Source organism: Verticillium alfalfae, genomic scaffold (assembly GCF_000150825.1).
Source record: "Verticillium alfalfae VaMs.102 supercont1.15 genomic scaffold, whole genome shotgun sequence".
Taxonomy (NCBI): Eukaryota; Fungi; Ascomycota; class Sordariomycetes; order Glomerellales; family Plectosphaerellaceae; genus Verticillium; species Verticillium alfalfae.
This window is the reverse complement of record NW_003315024.1, coordinates 19,958-33,141: the sequence shown is the minus strand read 5'-3', so window position 1 is coordinate 33,141 and position 13,184 is coordinate 19,958. Positions and strand designations below refer to the sequence as shown.

General features: G+C 55.0%; 5 protein-coding genes across 5 annotated transcripts in view; 3 read left to right on the top strand and 2 right to left on the bottom strand.

Annotated features, from left to right (window-relative positions):
• Positions 1-3,689: 3,689 nt before the first annotated feature.
• Positions 3,690-4,532, top strand: VDBG_09331 (conserved hypothetical protein; the record flags this gene model as incomplete). The annotated part of the gene is made up of 2 exons (XM_003000090.1): positions 3,690-3,846; positions 3,904-4,532. The coding sequence occupies 2 exons, from the start codon at positions 3,732-3,734 to the stop codon at positions 4,149-4,151; spliced, it is 363 nt and encodes a 120-aa protein (XP_003000136.1).
• A 249-nt stretch (positions 4,533-4,781) lies between these two features.
• VDBG_09330 (conserved hypothetical protein) lies at positions 4,782-6,803 on the bottom strand (the record flags this gene model as incomplete). Its single annotated transcript, XM_003000089.1, has 2 exons — positions 4,782-5,985; positions 6,052-6,803. 2 exons carry the CDS (start codon positions 6,801-6,803, stop codon positions 4,782-4,784), a joined length of 1,956 nt encoding a protein of 651 aa, XP_003000135.1.
• Positions 6,804-7,505: 702 nt separating this feature from the next.
• Positions 7,506-8,163, bottom strand: VDBG_09329 (conserved hypothetical protein; the record flags this gene model as incomplete). The annotated part of the gene is made up of 4 exons (XM_003000088.1): positions 7,506-7,769; positions 7,813-7,945; positions 8,050-8,110; positions 8,140-8,163. The coding sequence occupies 4 exons, from the start codon at positions 8,161-8,163 to the stop codon at positions 7,724-7,726; spliced, it is 264 nt and encodes an 87-aa protein (XP_003000134.1).
• A 1,829-nt stretch (positions 8,164-9,992) lies between these two features.
• On the top strand, positions 9,993-11,360 carry VDBG_09328 (conserved hypothetical protein; the record flags this gene model as incomplete). Its single annotated transcript, XM_003000087.1, has 1 exon — positions 9,993-11,360. One exon carries the CDS (start codon positions 9,993-9,995, stop codon positions 11,358-11,360), a length of 1,368 nt encoding a protein of 455 aa, XP_003000133.1.
• An 824-nt stretch (positions 11,361-12,184) lies between these two features.
• VDBG_09327 (conserved hypothetical protein) overlaps positions 12,185-13,184 on the top strand; it is a gene marked incomplete at both ends in the record, with an annotated part of 3,655 nt that continues 2,655 nt past the window's right edge. The window contains 2 exons of the mRNA XM_003000086.1: positions 12,185-12,259; positions 12,323-13,103. Coding sequence (XP_003000132.1) covers positions 12,185-12,259; positions 12,323-13,103 — 856 coding nt within the window. The remainder of the gene's footprint in view (positions 12,260-12,322; positions 13,104-13,184) is intronic.

Sequence of the window (13,184 nt, the reverse complement as noted above, 5' to 3'; positions counted from 1 at the left end):
CCCCACCAATCCAAGACGAGACCCCAAAGCACCGCCGCTTCTCCATCCTAAGGTTTCGCAACGCCTCCGACTCTCAGCTCTCTCTCAGAGCCAAGCAGCAGGCCGAGAAGCCTCCGCCGATGCCCCGGCGTATGTGAAGACTTGATCATGTTGTGAAACATCTTGCTGACGCAAAGTAAGCCCCCGAAATCATCACCACGGCGCCTGTACTCGAGATACCTGTTCCCCAGAAGAAACAGTCCCGTATGCGTCTCGCCGATCGCTTTCGAAAATCAGGCGAAATGCCCAGAGCAAGCGAAGAGAACATGACAAGAGCACACACCTGGAAGAACAGGAGGACCCCCGGGCTGGAAGAGCTCGCTGCGAGGAGTCGACCAACTCTGGTGACATTTGAAGAACCTGTTTTCAAGACTTCTTCATCGCGGACGCTACCAACTGCTGAAGAAGGCGAGTCTCAGGGCTTGCCTATCCCCCTTCACCGCGCCTCCGAATCTTCTCGATCAGATGTCAGTTCGGCACACACCGCAAACCCTACAGAGACGACACCAACGAAGCTTTCAGCTCCGCTACCAACAAACTTCTTCCGCTTGCCGCGTAGGAAGAATAAATCGGCTGCACCGCTCTTTGATCTTTCCCATCTGCCACAGAAAAGCAAGCCGATCAACGGCGATTACGCTGCCTCTTCGAGCTCCATGCTCGGCGTGTCTCAACCTGGAGAAGGCAGCTCCCGACCGCATAACCCATCGAGGCCTTCCTCCAGCTACAGCGCAAATGCAGATTCGGTTGTATCATGGTCAGCGGCCGATGTGGCAACAAAAGCTGCAGTGTCGCCTGCCACAGCCCTCTTTCGCCCGGGCTCCATACACTCGGGACGCTCCTCGCCTACGCGAGCGCGACTGCAACTGCGTGGTAGATCATCTACGATGAGCTCTCTAGGGCGAGATTCTATGGATGATTTCCTGAATCCAGGCACGACTCGCACTTCATCATCCACCGGGCGAAAAAGCCTGGGTGACCTTTTTGGCCTGAACAGGTTGCGACAGAACTCGGAGCTCGCAAGCGGGCGCCCTGGAAATCTTACTCCGGCAACCCCTGGCTCGAGCACCTCCAAGAACAACTCTTTACAAATCGCTCGTGAGCCGGTGGCTTTACCGGAACGACGGGAGGATGAAACTGCGGCCAAATACCTCGCACGTATCGAGCAGCTACTCAGTCGGGGCGTCATAGCCAGTGCGCTATCTCGCGGCACAGATCCATTCTTTGCCACAGTATTGCGGAGTTACATGCGCCGCTTCAGCTTTTTCGGGGATCCCATGGACATGGCTATTCGTAAACTACTTATGGAAGCAGAACTGCCCAAAGAAACCCAGCAGATTGACCGATGTCTAGAAGCCTTCGCGAATCGATACCACGAATGCAACCCCGGGATATACTCTTCACCGGACCAGGCTTATTTCATCGCATTTTCCCTCTTGATTCTTCACACGGACGTTTTCAACAAGAACAACAAGTACAAGATGCAACAAAACGACTACATCAAGAACACACGGGGTGAAGGTGTTTCCGAGTCTATCCTTCGATGCTTTTATGATAATATCACCTACACCCCTTTCATCTATCTGGAGGATGACGTTGATTTGCACGGTGATCGACAAAAGGGGAGGCGACGGACCATTTTCGCAGGCGGCACTCCAGACACAGCAATCAAGAAGTCTTCCAAGGAACCACTAGATCCTTATACGCTCATCATTGACGGGAAGTTAGACGTCCTACGACCAAGTCTGAAGGATGTTATGGAGTTGGACGACAACTACAACTACCTCGGAACAGCTAAAAGCCTGAATGTGAGGGAGCTGCAGAGAACGTTCTTCCGGACTGGTGTCTTGCAAATTGTATCGGCAAGGTCTCGACCAGATGCCTTCCGAGATGAGAAGAGCACTACCAACCCTGATACTGCCCCCCAAGGCGTAGTCGACATCAAGATTACCAAGGTTGGTCTACTGTGGCGGAAAGACACCAAGAAGAAGAAAACAAGATCCCCGTGGCAAGAGTGGGGAGCTATTCTTACGGGCGCCCAACTTTATTTCTTCCGGAATACGGCTTGGGTGAAGAGCCTTATGCACCAATACGACACACACGTCAAACAAGGCTACTACGGCGAACCAATCACGTTCAAGCCACAGCTGACTGACTTCAAACCGGATGCCTTCATGCCAATCAAGGAGGCAGTTGCGCTTGTCGACTCAACGTACAAGAAGCACAAAAACGCTTTCAAGTACGCGAGGCCGGGTGCTTTCGTTGAGGAGGTCCTTTTGGCAGACAACGAGGACGAGATGAATGACTGGCTGGCCAAACTCAACTACGCTGCTGCGTTCATGACGTCGGGTGTCAGAATGCGAGGTGTCGTCGGTGGTAATTATGAGGGTCAAAGCCGCCGCGGCATTCGAAGACTTGACAGCTCGAATAACGCACAGGTGGTTCAGACCCCAACTGGCGAGGTCAGCATCGTGAGGGGCAAAATTGATCACAAGGAAGCCGAGTCTATTCTTGCACAACGGCACGAGACTATGGCCAGATCTGTGGAGAAGGCGGATGAGGATATCTCGGCCAAGGAAAAAGAGCTGGAAGAAGACTTGAGGAATGCGCGACACTTACAGATTCTTTCTCCCATCCAGAGCAAGTCTCGCGAAGAGCTTTTGCGAGAGGCTGCGCGTATGGATGTGAAAATCAAGTGGATCAGGATGGAAATTTGGAGGATCAGATGTCATCGGGATGTCTTGAGCAAGGATCTTGAGGAAGAAGGCCTCTTGTCAGATATGTCACCTGCGAAAAACGGCTCGCGAGGAACGGAAGCGCAAGATGTGTCGCTCGACATTGACAAGCCCCTTCCACCTCAGCCAGATGATCAGGATTCGCTCTCGCTCGAAAACGGCCATATCGGCAGCAAGGCTCAGCAACACCAAAATTCCGGTTCTCAGCCAGAAGAGCCTGATGTCGATTCCCCGACCACAGAATATTTCCAGACACCTCCAACAAGTGCCACTTTCCAGTCACATAGGCACCAGAGGTCTTGGGACTCGAATTTGTCAGCGTCGGAAGAGCCTCTACGACGTGCCCGGTCTGAGTCTCAAGCTGCGGCTTCTTCTGTGCCGATTCAGTCCGGCAGAGGGAGCACTAAACCGCCCTCCACACCACAAGGCTCCCGCAGCCAGGTTGCTGAGAACAGCATAGACCAACATGCAGACGATGTCGACGCTGATGAACGCGACTTGCTCGAACAGGCTGGGCTCCTAGAGTCGCCGTCATCTCGTCACACTTTAGCTGGAGTTCGCACGGGATCTATCTCTGAAACTGGCGATCTATCGGAGCAACGTGATGCCCCCGGAAATGCTGAAAAGGCCGACAGGAACAAAATACGTCGAAGCCTGCAGAGGACTCTGAGGGAGAGCGCTGGTCACTTATCTCATCACAGGAGTAGAAAGGGCAAGGATTCAGCTTCAAGTGGAATCTCCGAAGACACGATCAGAGACGATATTCTCAGTAGAGGATCTGGTAGTTTTGTGGTGCATGGAAAGAAAGCATCAGTCATCAACTTTGGCGAGGGTCTGCAACACATGCCGACAGAAGAGAGGTTGAGGCAGAAAATGCAGGCGCAGCGAGAAGAGCCTGTATCTCCGGCAAGCCTAGAAGAGGAGGAAGACTACCATGATGCCCTTGGCCAACAGCCGACCATGAAGGAACGCCGCGAGTCGACAGCCAGCGCCAGTACTGCGACGGCAAGGAGTTTTCGCGAACTGCACCGTAAATACTCTACCGCGCAGGCTCATAAGACACCATCGCATGGAGGCAAGCTTTCGGTGCCATCCGACACGGAGAGTGAGCGTGCGTTAAGCATTTCGGAAGGTCGTCGTACACCGCTGCCGGCGATCGAGACTCAGTTTGGAGACGAAGAGGAGGCAGAGGCTGGAGAACTGCAGATGGACGAAGATCGGTCACCGTTGTCTGGGCCAATCGCGTCGAGACTTGTGTCCCCGAAGAGTCCTGCAACCAGGTCAACAGCGTCTCCCTTGGAAGAGCATGCCGGCGAGAGCGCCGACTCGCAACAGCGACAGAAGCTGTCAGGTCCGCATGTCCAGTCGGTCAAGGCTTAGAGGACCCAAATCCGCCGCAATTCATGGAACATCAGACAGCGCCTGAAGCGTGTCTCTCCAGACCTCAATGGTTTGCTAGACACCATCATCATGCGCAGAAGCAGCGACCTGACCGGCAGCGCGACTCCGATCTTACATGCAGGGTTTCAAGCTCGTCAAGGTATTCGACACGTTGAGGCTGATTGGCCCATTATTCTGAGGAGGAGGAGTCAGGCAGCGCAACTGTGCCAAAAGTTGACTATGAGTACGAATGACTCGAAGGGGCGAATGGCTTGGCAAGGAAAGCAAAAGCACTCAAGACTTCGAGAGGGCGGTACCAGGGTACAACAGGGTTACGGAAACATGGGACAGGCATGACCGTGTGCAATTTATGTAATATCTATATGCAAACTGTTGGCGGGTCCGCACAAAAGCGACACATCCGAACTCAAGAGTAGTCGCAGACAGTGGATCACAGGTCACGGGCTACCTTGTGCGGAGAGTAGAGACGAAGAAGCTGGAATACTCAAGAGCAATTACATGATGTGGTCGTTCTGAAAAGCGTGCTTTGTCGCAATGACAGTGCTGTGCCAACACTTTCGCCATCCATGCTCCCTTCTCATCAGTGACGGTTTCCAAAGGAAGACGTCATCATTTCTTGCCCTTCTTCTTCTTTTTGTTGGACGATGACGATGACGTGGGGGCTCTCTCAACCTTGACAGAGCCTGCGCCGCCCGCGAGCTCAAGTGTTTCCTCCTCCTTGACGAACCCGCCCTGCGTACTGTCGTTGGCCTTCTTCTTCCCCTTCTTGCCCTTAGGTCGATAGGATGAGCGGTCCCGCAAGGGAAGCCAGCGTTCGGGATCCATCTTCTTCCCTTCCTCAAAGTCCTTCGGAAGCTTTCTCTTTCTTTTCTTCTGCAGCCGGCTGTTCTGACCTCCGGACTTTTCAGCAGTTCGCTCCTTAGCGGATGATGTCGCTGCGGGCAGCACGGCCACACCACCCTCAACAAGCTGCTGGACATCGACATTGCCAACAAGTCCATCAACTGCAGGTAAGCTACCTAGGTAGGGCTCAACCTTAGAGCGGTCCCGCTTTCCAAAGGACGCAATCAGTCCAGCCACGGCGATGGGATCCGCGGTTGACTGCTGACAAAGCTTCTCGAACGCAGTACCTGCGACGGACAAGTCATCGGCGTCGGTTGACTTCAAGAGCTCTGCACCAGCACCTTGCAGAAGCGAGGCCGACTGGGTGTCAGACTTTTCGTTCCAGTACTTTATCGCCTTGGCCAACTCAGTAGTCGCACAACCAGCCCGGCGTTGGTTTCGGTATAGAGATACGGCCAGGGCGACAAGGCCGGCAGAGAAACGGACATCTCCTTGTTTCTGCTCTTCCAATTGAGTAAAGAGAGCTTCAAGAAGGGACACAGCGGCTTCATAATTTTTGGCAAGGACATGCAGCTGGATTGCCGTCAGCAAGACGCCAATATCGGCAGGGTGTCGCTCTGCCGCAGGCAAGATATCACGCAACGATACTTGGCTGCTATGCTCTAGTGAACGAGCAGCCACGTTGATGACCGATAGAACATTTGCATCGGAACTGGTCGTCGAAGATGGTGAAGATGCGCTAATCGAGTGTTTCGTTCGACGAGCAACACCCGAGAACTTCTGTGCACGTAGGGCAAGTGCCAATTTGTTCCGTCGTAGCCGACTATCCTGATAGTGAAAGAGTTTGGCGTCATTTGACACGGTTGGGTTGGCCTCGAGAGTACGCTGGACTGCGAACGGGTTGCTTGCGGTGTTATCCAGCGTGGAAGCGTTGTTCGTTGCTACGAGCCGTGCTTCAGCGTCGCTAATCCTACGCAAGCGAGTTAGTCTGGTTAATTTCTGGGATAGGAGGAACGACAGAAACTTAGAAACGTACTCGGAAGCTTCCAGCTGGCGGTGAAGCTTGAGAGCCTCGGTATTGTTGCCCAATCTCGAATACACATATGCCTGTTGAATTAGAATCGGTGCCATCTCTGCTCGCTTTTCCTCATCAGAGAGGTCATCAGACTCATCACAGAGACGGCTGGCGCGTTGTAGGAGACTCGAGGCTTTCGAAAGCTCTCCGCGGGCGATGCAGCCGCAGGCCAGGTTGTAGGCGAGCTCAAAGGTGTCCAAGGCTGGAGCGACGGGAGGTTGTACGACGCCGCTGGACAGCGCGGCCTGCGACTGCCAGTCCCTCTGAGCAGCTGTAGCCAGGACGTTGATGCTCAGGTCGCTCTCCTCATCTGCAGCCGCGGCCTTGTCGGATGCTAGCTCGTCGTACAGTTGCCTCGCGTCTTGGAATCGTTCAGCACGATAGGCGACTTGCGCAGCAACGTGGCTGAAGCTGCGTCCGGTGGTGGATGCCGCAAGCGAAGCAGCATCGTCCAACTTCCCCGTCTTGTAAAGAGCATAGGCCTTCTCTAGCCGGCAATCGGCCTCCAGCGTGGCGCCGCCGTCGTTGAGGGCACGCATGGCATCCTCAAACCGGTCGAGCTTCAGAAGAGCGACAACCCTGGTGCGCTGTGCGCCAGTGTCGAGCTTTGAGGTTTTCAGAGCAGCATTGGCGGCACGAAGAACTTCCTCGTGGTCGTCAATGGAAGAGGCACGCAGGAGCGATGTGAGGTTTGCGGCAGAGTCGGCAGCCATTGCGTCGAGTGCTGTTGCTCACAGGAAAGTGAGGGGTCGTTTGTCGAAGATGAACTCCTAAGGGGGGTAGCGTCAGTTGACGGATGAACGAGCAAACGGTGTTGACAATTCAACACCGCAATGTTCCCGGCTTACTTCTTGGTGGCCACTTTGGATCAGGCGGCATAAAGTCGACGTCGTGGTGGGGTGTGGTGTCTTCTCGACTTACTCACCTTCCCTGGCTTGGGTCAATTACGTGAGGCGAAGGATGGACCAGTCCAATACAAGCCATACGTCGAAGACGAATTTCAGGTCTCGTGCGGTGGCTTGCACCGATCTATGGTGGGGCAGATGAGTCTCTCTGAGCTTGGATTGCTTGCCAGTTGGCAAGGCTTCATATCAGCTGCCACACTTCTTAAACAGAAACAGCAAGAAACGCAGTGGAGGCAACCAAGGTCTATCTACCTCGTTATGTTGCTGCACGAATAGCACACACAGGAATGGACCACGCACAAGATTGATGGGGGGGGGTGGCACGTGTACAATTCAATTAACAACGCAAGTGGGGGAAGCTGGTCGATATGGCCTCAAGCAAGGTAACGTTCCTGGCGCGTTCATACTTTGGAACTCCCTCTCATGCCCCGAATACCCCACTACCTATCCAAACAGTCCCCAGAACTTCTTTCCTTTGCCATCCGAACTTCGTTTGTAAGGACGCAGAGGAAACGTTGGTTCCTGATCTGATGCTTGACGGTTTTGATCGCGGCTTGTTGTTGATCTGACCTCGCCGAGCTTGGTACTCGCCGACGCCATGGTAGATGAAGATTTGCGCTTCTTCGTCTTCGTGTGATCATGAGTGCGGGCACTGGGCGATCGCACCTGCCCATGACTGGAACTGGTTCTGTTCGAATGATGTGAGGATGTCCCAGACAGGTTTGATACTACTCGCCGCCTGGTGCGAGGCGACGCCGATAGTCGAATCGACATCTCATCAATAGCCCTGACTGTGTCGATGCAAGACGCAGTTGACAGTGACCTCAAGGATGCATAATCCAAGATCGGGTGGCCGTTGCGGCTCGCAGTCACAGCAGGCACTTGAAGCAAACGCGCCACGGCGTTGGTGAGGCGCTTGATGGCCCTTCTTACCGAGGAGCGTGCAACGGCTAAGTATGGACGACATGTTGGTCAGTACAAGACTCACCGGATTGATCGCGATGGACACGTTCTGGGTTCAGCGTTGGCTAAATAGTGTATCGACTGAACTTACCATCGCCCTTCTCCAATTGTCCGCCGAGAAGCGACAGTTGGGAGGTGTAGGCTTGACGCACCTGGGTTCGATCTGCACGGATGGCTTTACGAAGGCGCGCAGCTTGCGCTGCATCTCCATCGGACGAATGTTCGCGTGGTTTGATCCGCTTGAGGAGCAGAAGACATTGAGAATACGTCTTTAACAGGGAATCCACGGTGGACCCGAAGCGACCCATGAGGAAGAAAATGGGCAAGAGACGGGCGGGCTGATCAAGAGAGCAAGGATGGTGTCTCGGGGCATAACACACAGATACGGAACGAGGTGCGGTTATCGGACACGGTGGATCGCGAACCTCGTCCCAGACGAAACAAGGCGGGCGCAGAGACAGGAGGAGGAGGCGTGCCTTCGCCCGCAGCCTCGGCCCTGGGTTGGCTGACCAGCTTTGAGTGGTTGGTACAGAGGGGTTGCTGGAGCGCGGTAAACCCCCCCCCCTCCTCTTTCCCTTCGCCCCCTGCGTTTCCGTTCCTCCCACGACATCGGCAAGGCCCTGGGGCACATAGACTGACGCCTAGATGATTGCGAGCTGATAAGCCAACAGGCCGAGCGGGAGGTACCTGGCTGGGCCACCTGGGGAGGTCGTGTCGGGTCTGGCGGCCACTGTATCCGGGAAGTCGGCCACACACCAGGCAAGTACCTATGGTAACTACCTACCTGAGTTATCAGGTACTTTCAGGTAGGTACCTGGGTGGGTAAGGTAGTGAGTCCAGTGAGTGAATGAGTGGTATGCCCAAGTCGGTGAATTATGAATATCAAGGGGCTCAGCAGAGTTCCCTGTACCGCCCGCCTCCCTTATCCCTACCGCGCATGGCATACATATTGAGAGCTTTGAAGTGGTTCGCAAGGTCCTTGATAGTGATAGTGAGGTAACCTAGGTATCACAGGTCTCCGCCTCTGGTGGCGCTGTGTCAGACCGACTGCGTGCGGGCTAAACTGGTACAACCGCTGTGGGTGTGGCTCAAGATGCGGGCGTTATGGACTGAGTCGCGGGAGCATGCAGGAATCATCGGTATTGCGCGACATGGCACCTTGATGATGGAGCCCTCCACTGTGGTCCAACGTCCAGGACCCCTAGGACCCCTGATCATTCGGGGCCTCCCTATTGGTCTGCCCAGCATCTCCCACCCTCGAGGTGCCGTATGATACGAAAAGACGAGGCCGGTACTGACTGAGAAGAGTACACAATGTGCTGAGAGGAGGTGCGGTCTAGGTCGGGAGGTGTTGGCGGTAGCGCCCGTTCGGGCCGTTAGCCAGTGACTGCCCACGCTGCCACGTTCTGCGCGCCCGCACACCCACGTCTTGTCCACATCTTTGCCCACGCTGTCTCCCGCGCCCTCTCCCGCGCACTTGTCCAGTACTTGACTAACACTGACGGCATCCCCGTCTTTCCCGACCTGGACTTGGAAGGCTTTTCTCACCCCCTTGTGCGTACTCGCCATCCCTCGCTTTGACTCGCCTACGTACCGTCAACTCGGCCCAAGGGGCCGCTCACAGACTGCCTTGGACTGGAGACTGCAGATTGCAGACCGCGGGCCGATCGCTCATCTCCCAGCTGCATCGCGTGCTTTTCCCCTCGCTCTTTGCCCTTCGCTCTCTTTCGCTCACTCAGTCACTCACACGCGCCCGCTCTCCATCACTATCTCGCCATCCCGCCTTTTCCAACATCTCTCGTCTCCTCCGCAGCCTAGCTAACGGTGCTGACTGGGGGGGGAAAAAACGCACACCACTCTCTGAAACTTGAAGAGGGGGGGCACTCGCCTATTCGCGCTGCTGACACTGAATACTGGGCCGGGAAAGGGCAGACTCCGGACACTCTCATGGACCTCAAGCTCGCCCGTCGCCTCTACTCATCGTCACTGCCCTGCCCTTGATTCTTCGCCGCTTTCTGGAGAGCCCCTACTACCATGGACCAGCCACCGTCCCCGCTGCCTGAGGGCCAGTGTCGATACATACTTCTCGTGCCCGGCATCAAGGGTCAACGCTGCGCCTGCGCTCACTTTTCGCATAACCAGTCCACACCCGGCGCTACTTGTGACTGTGGCCATATGGCTTGCTACCATGTCAAAACAGCTGAGCAGCCTGCGGAGAAACGTGAGCTTGATCTGCTCAAACAACGCCTCGAGGTCGTGGAGCGCCAGCTAGACCGTGAGCAGCAGGGCGCGTTTGGTAGTCTCGTCAGCAGGCTGGGCGAGTTGGAGGACCGTCTTGATAAGACGCACGACGAGGCCACCCAGGAGATTAGGACATCGTATCGAAACATCAACCGCGTTTGGCAGTCGGTGGAGCTCCTTGAACAACGCTGTCTGCAGCTTCACGAGGCCATGCGCACTGAATCAATACGAGTGACCAAGATCGACCATCAGATGAGGTCCGTTGCTGATCGCCAACTGGAGCTGGCGGATGCTGATCTCGGCCTGGAGGAGAGGCTCGACAATTTAGAGACACATCATGTTCCAGTTTCGCCGGCGAGTCGAGCCTCCACGCCTCAGTTTTCCCATGCTACCCAGAGCTCTGTGCCGGCTGAAGCTAAGAAGCCGACCCCTCTACCCATTTCTGTTGATCGAACCCCTCCCGCCAAAGGGACCTCCGGACCCTGGACAGTTCACATCTCTCTATTGCCTTCATCCTCGCAACCATTTCCTTTCGAAAGAGACACAAATGCTTACAAGCGATGCTTGTCACGCGGGCTGCACCGCACCGTCGTTGTAGCTGGTGCGGACAGTCATTCCTTTTGTGCTGCCGTCTCCACCGCTTTCGACGCTGTCCTCAAGGGCCGCCCATGGATGCCGCTGAAGGCCAGGCTATGCGACGCAACACAGCTGCGAGGGCTGCCCATGCTACGCCCGTTGGATAAGAAGTTGGTCGATGCGCAGTATGATCTTGAGTTCTTGCGGGAACACTGTGCAGTGAGCGATAGTAGTGGCAACGTCGAGTCGTTGTACATCGCGATGCGCCACGACACTCTCTCCTGGCACTTTCTACGCCGATCGCCCAGGTTTCTCGACGGCCTTGAAACTTGCTGGTCATTCGACCCATACCTAGACCCAGATGACGCACAAGAAGACGATGATTCGGCTTGCGACAGCCGTCCATCGGCGGGGCACATTATGCCACAATTATCATCCTTGAAGCGACGGGCGTCGGATGCGACGCAAACCTCTGTCTTCGGATCTGCCTCTGTGGGAGGTGAGGGCGAAAACGCGCGGAAGAAGATGACCATTGTCTCCTTGTCCACAATCATAGACCTTCCGAGGCGTGTCGAGAAGGTGTAGGATAACGCAAAGACGTTACGGCTACTCCGTTGGACTGAGCTCCAAATGTTGCGATACGACCATATAGAGTATAGAATTATAGACAAACATTTGCGACGCAAGTGGGACCTACCCTGCGATGATGGTGCCAAGTTCATCAACCCTGATGCGCCGCAAGCGAGAATTTGCAAAGCACATGCAGATTGAAATACACCTGTGATGTATGATCTTTGCGGATGAAACAAGCGCGAGATGCTTATGCCTGCATGCTCTTGAGGACAGGACAAGATAGGTGCCGACTTATATGTGTTCGTCTACAACGAGCGCTACCTGCCTGCTTCTCCTACCAGCTAGCTACCTGGTCGTTGGTCACTTAGCTCCGGTAATAAGTGGAGCAAACTGTCGTCGCTGGTGACATGAACAAGACAACGAACGGTCCATGCGGCACGCTCGCATCTAACCCCATCGAACTGGCGAGGCTTGAGACCTTGAGAACGTATGACTGCACCTTCTCCCAAGCCCTTGTCGTCGGCGACCGTTACTTTCAGATCTCAAACTTCATCTATGAGCGTCGTCGATTATCCTCTCTTCCTCTTTCAGAAACTAAGTGCCAGACGTGGCGCTTCAACTACTTATTCCCTTCCGCGACTGAAACCGCGCAGCAGTCTTGCCGGGCAAACATCCCCTAGCAAAGGAAGCCGGCCAGCCCATTGCGACTCGACACATTCCTTGACATTTCCAGCACATTCGCCAATCGCACGCTGGTGGCATTTCCAATCGCTCGACCCCAGGACAGCACCGCTTCTCGACCACCTTGGACTGCATTTGCGGCAAGCGCTTTCATCATGGACTTCGACATGGTAATGGAGGACGTGGCGGAGAGCCCGACGCGAACTGAAGCTGCGACTGATGATCAGATGGTATTTCCGGCACCTACAGCTAGCCCCTCTTGAAGCATATGCTAACCCACATCCTCCACCAAGATCGCGCCAGCGTGGGATACCGCGCACGATGAGCCCTTTGCCGACAGCGAAAGCACAGCTATTGTGCCCAACAAGGTTTACATCCGAGGACTTGACACGTTGTCGACCGAAGATGTCAAAACTTTTGTCGAAGACCACTTTGGACGGGTAAATAAGATTGAATGGATCAATGACGAGTCAGCCAACTTGGTGTTCCAGTCCGAGGATGCTGCCCGAGATGCGTTGCGGGCTCTGAGCGCGCAACCAGAAGCAGCTGCCCAAACCTCTGCTGGGGAGACTGTCCCAGCGAAGGACATACCTTCCAAACCCGAAGTCAACTTGCAGATCCGAATTGCACTGCAAAGTGATAAGAAGGCGCCTGGGGCAGCTACTCGGAGTCGTTACTACTTATTCCACCCTGATCAGGACCCCGAGGAACGGAGACGACGCGAAGGCAGACGGCGATATCGTGAGCGCGAAAATAATGGCTACCGTGGCCGTGACAGTTACGCTCGGGATCGTAGAGGTAGCGATGAGATTGAGGTATTCGACGCGAGCCTCTACGACGATGACGAAGCAACCTTGGCGAGTCGCGCCGCCAAATCACGCACTCAGCAACGGAGGTCCCGCTCGCGAGGCTCAGCATCAGGGCTGGGTGGCTCAAGACGGACCAATGCCGAAAAGGAGCTCTTCCCTAACAGGTCATCTTTGGGCAATAAGGGATCAACGCGGAATCGGTCAGCTTCTCCCTTACGCGATCTACTTGACAGTCGCCCCGTGGTATTACAGGATGTCGATTCAGGTACCTCAAACAACAGAGCAACGGCTTCGGGCATTCGGCACAGATTGGCGGAGGAGAGGGCTACGAAAGAGCTCTTCCCAT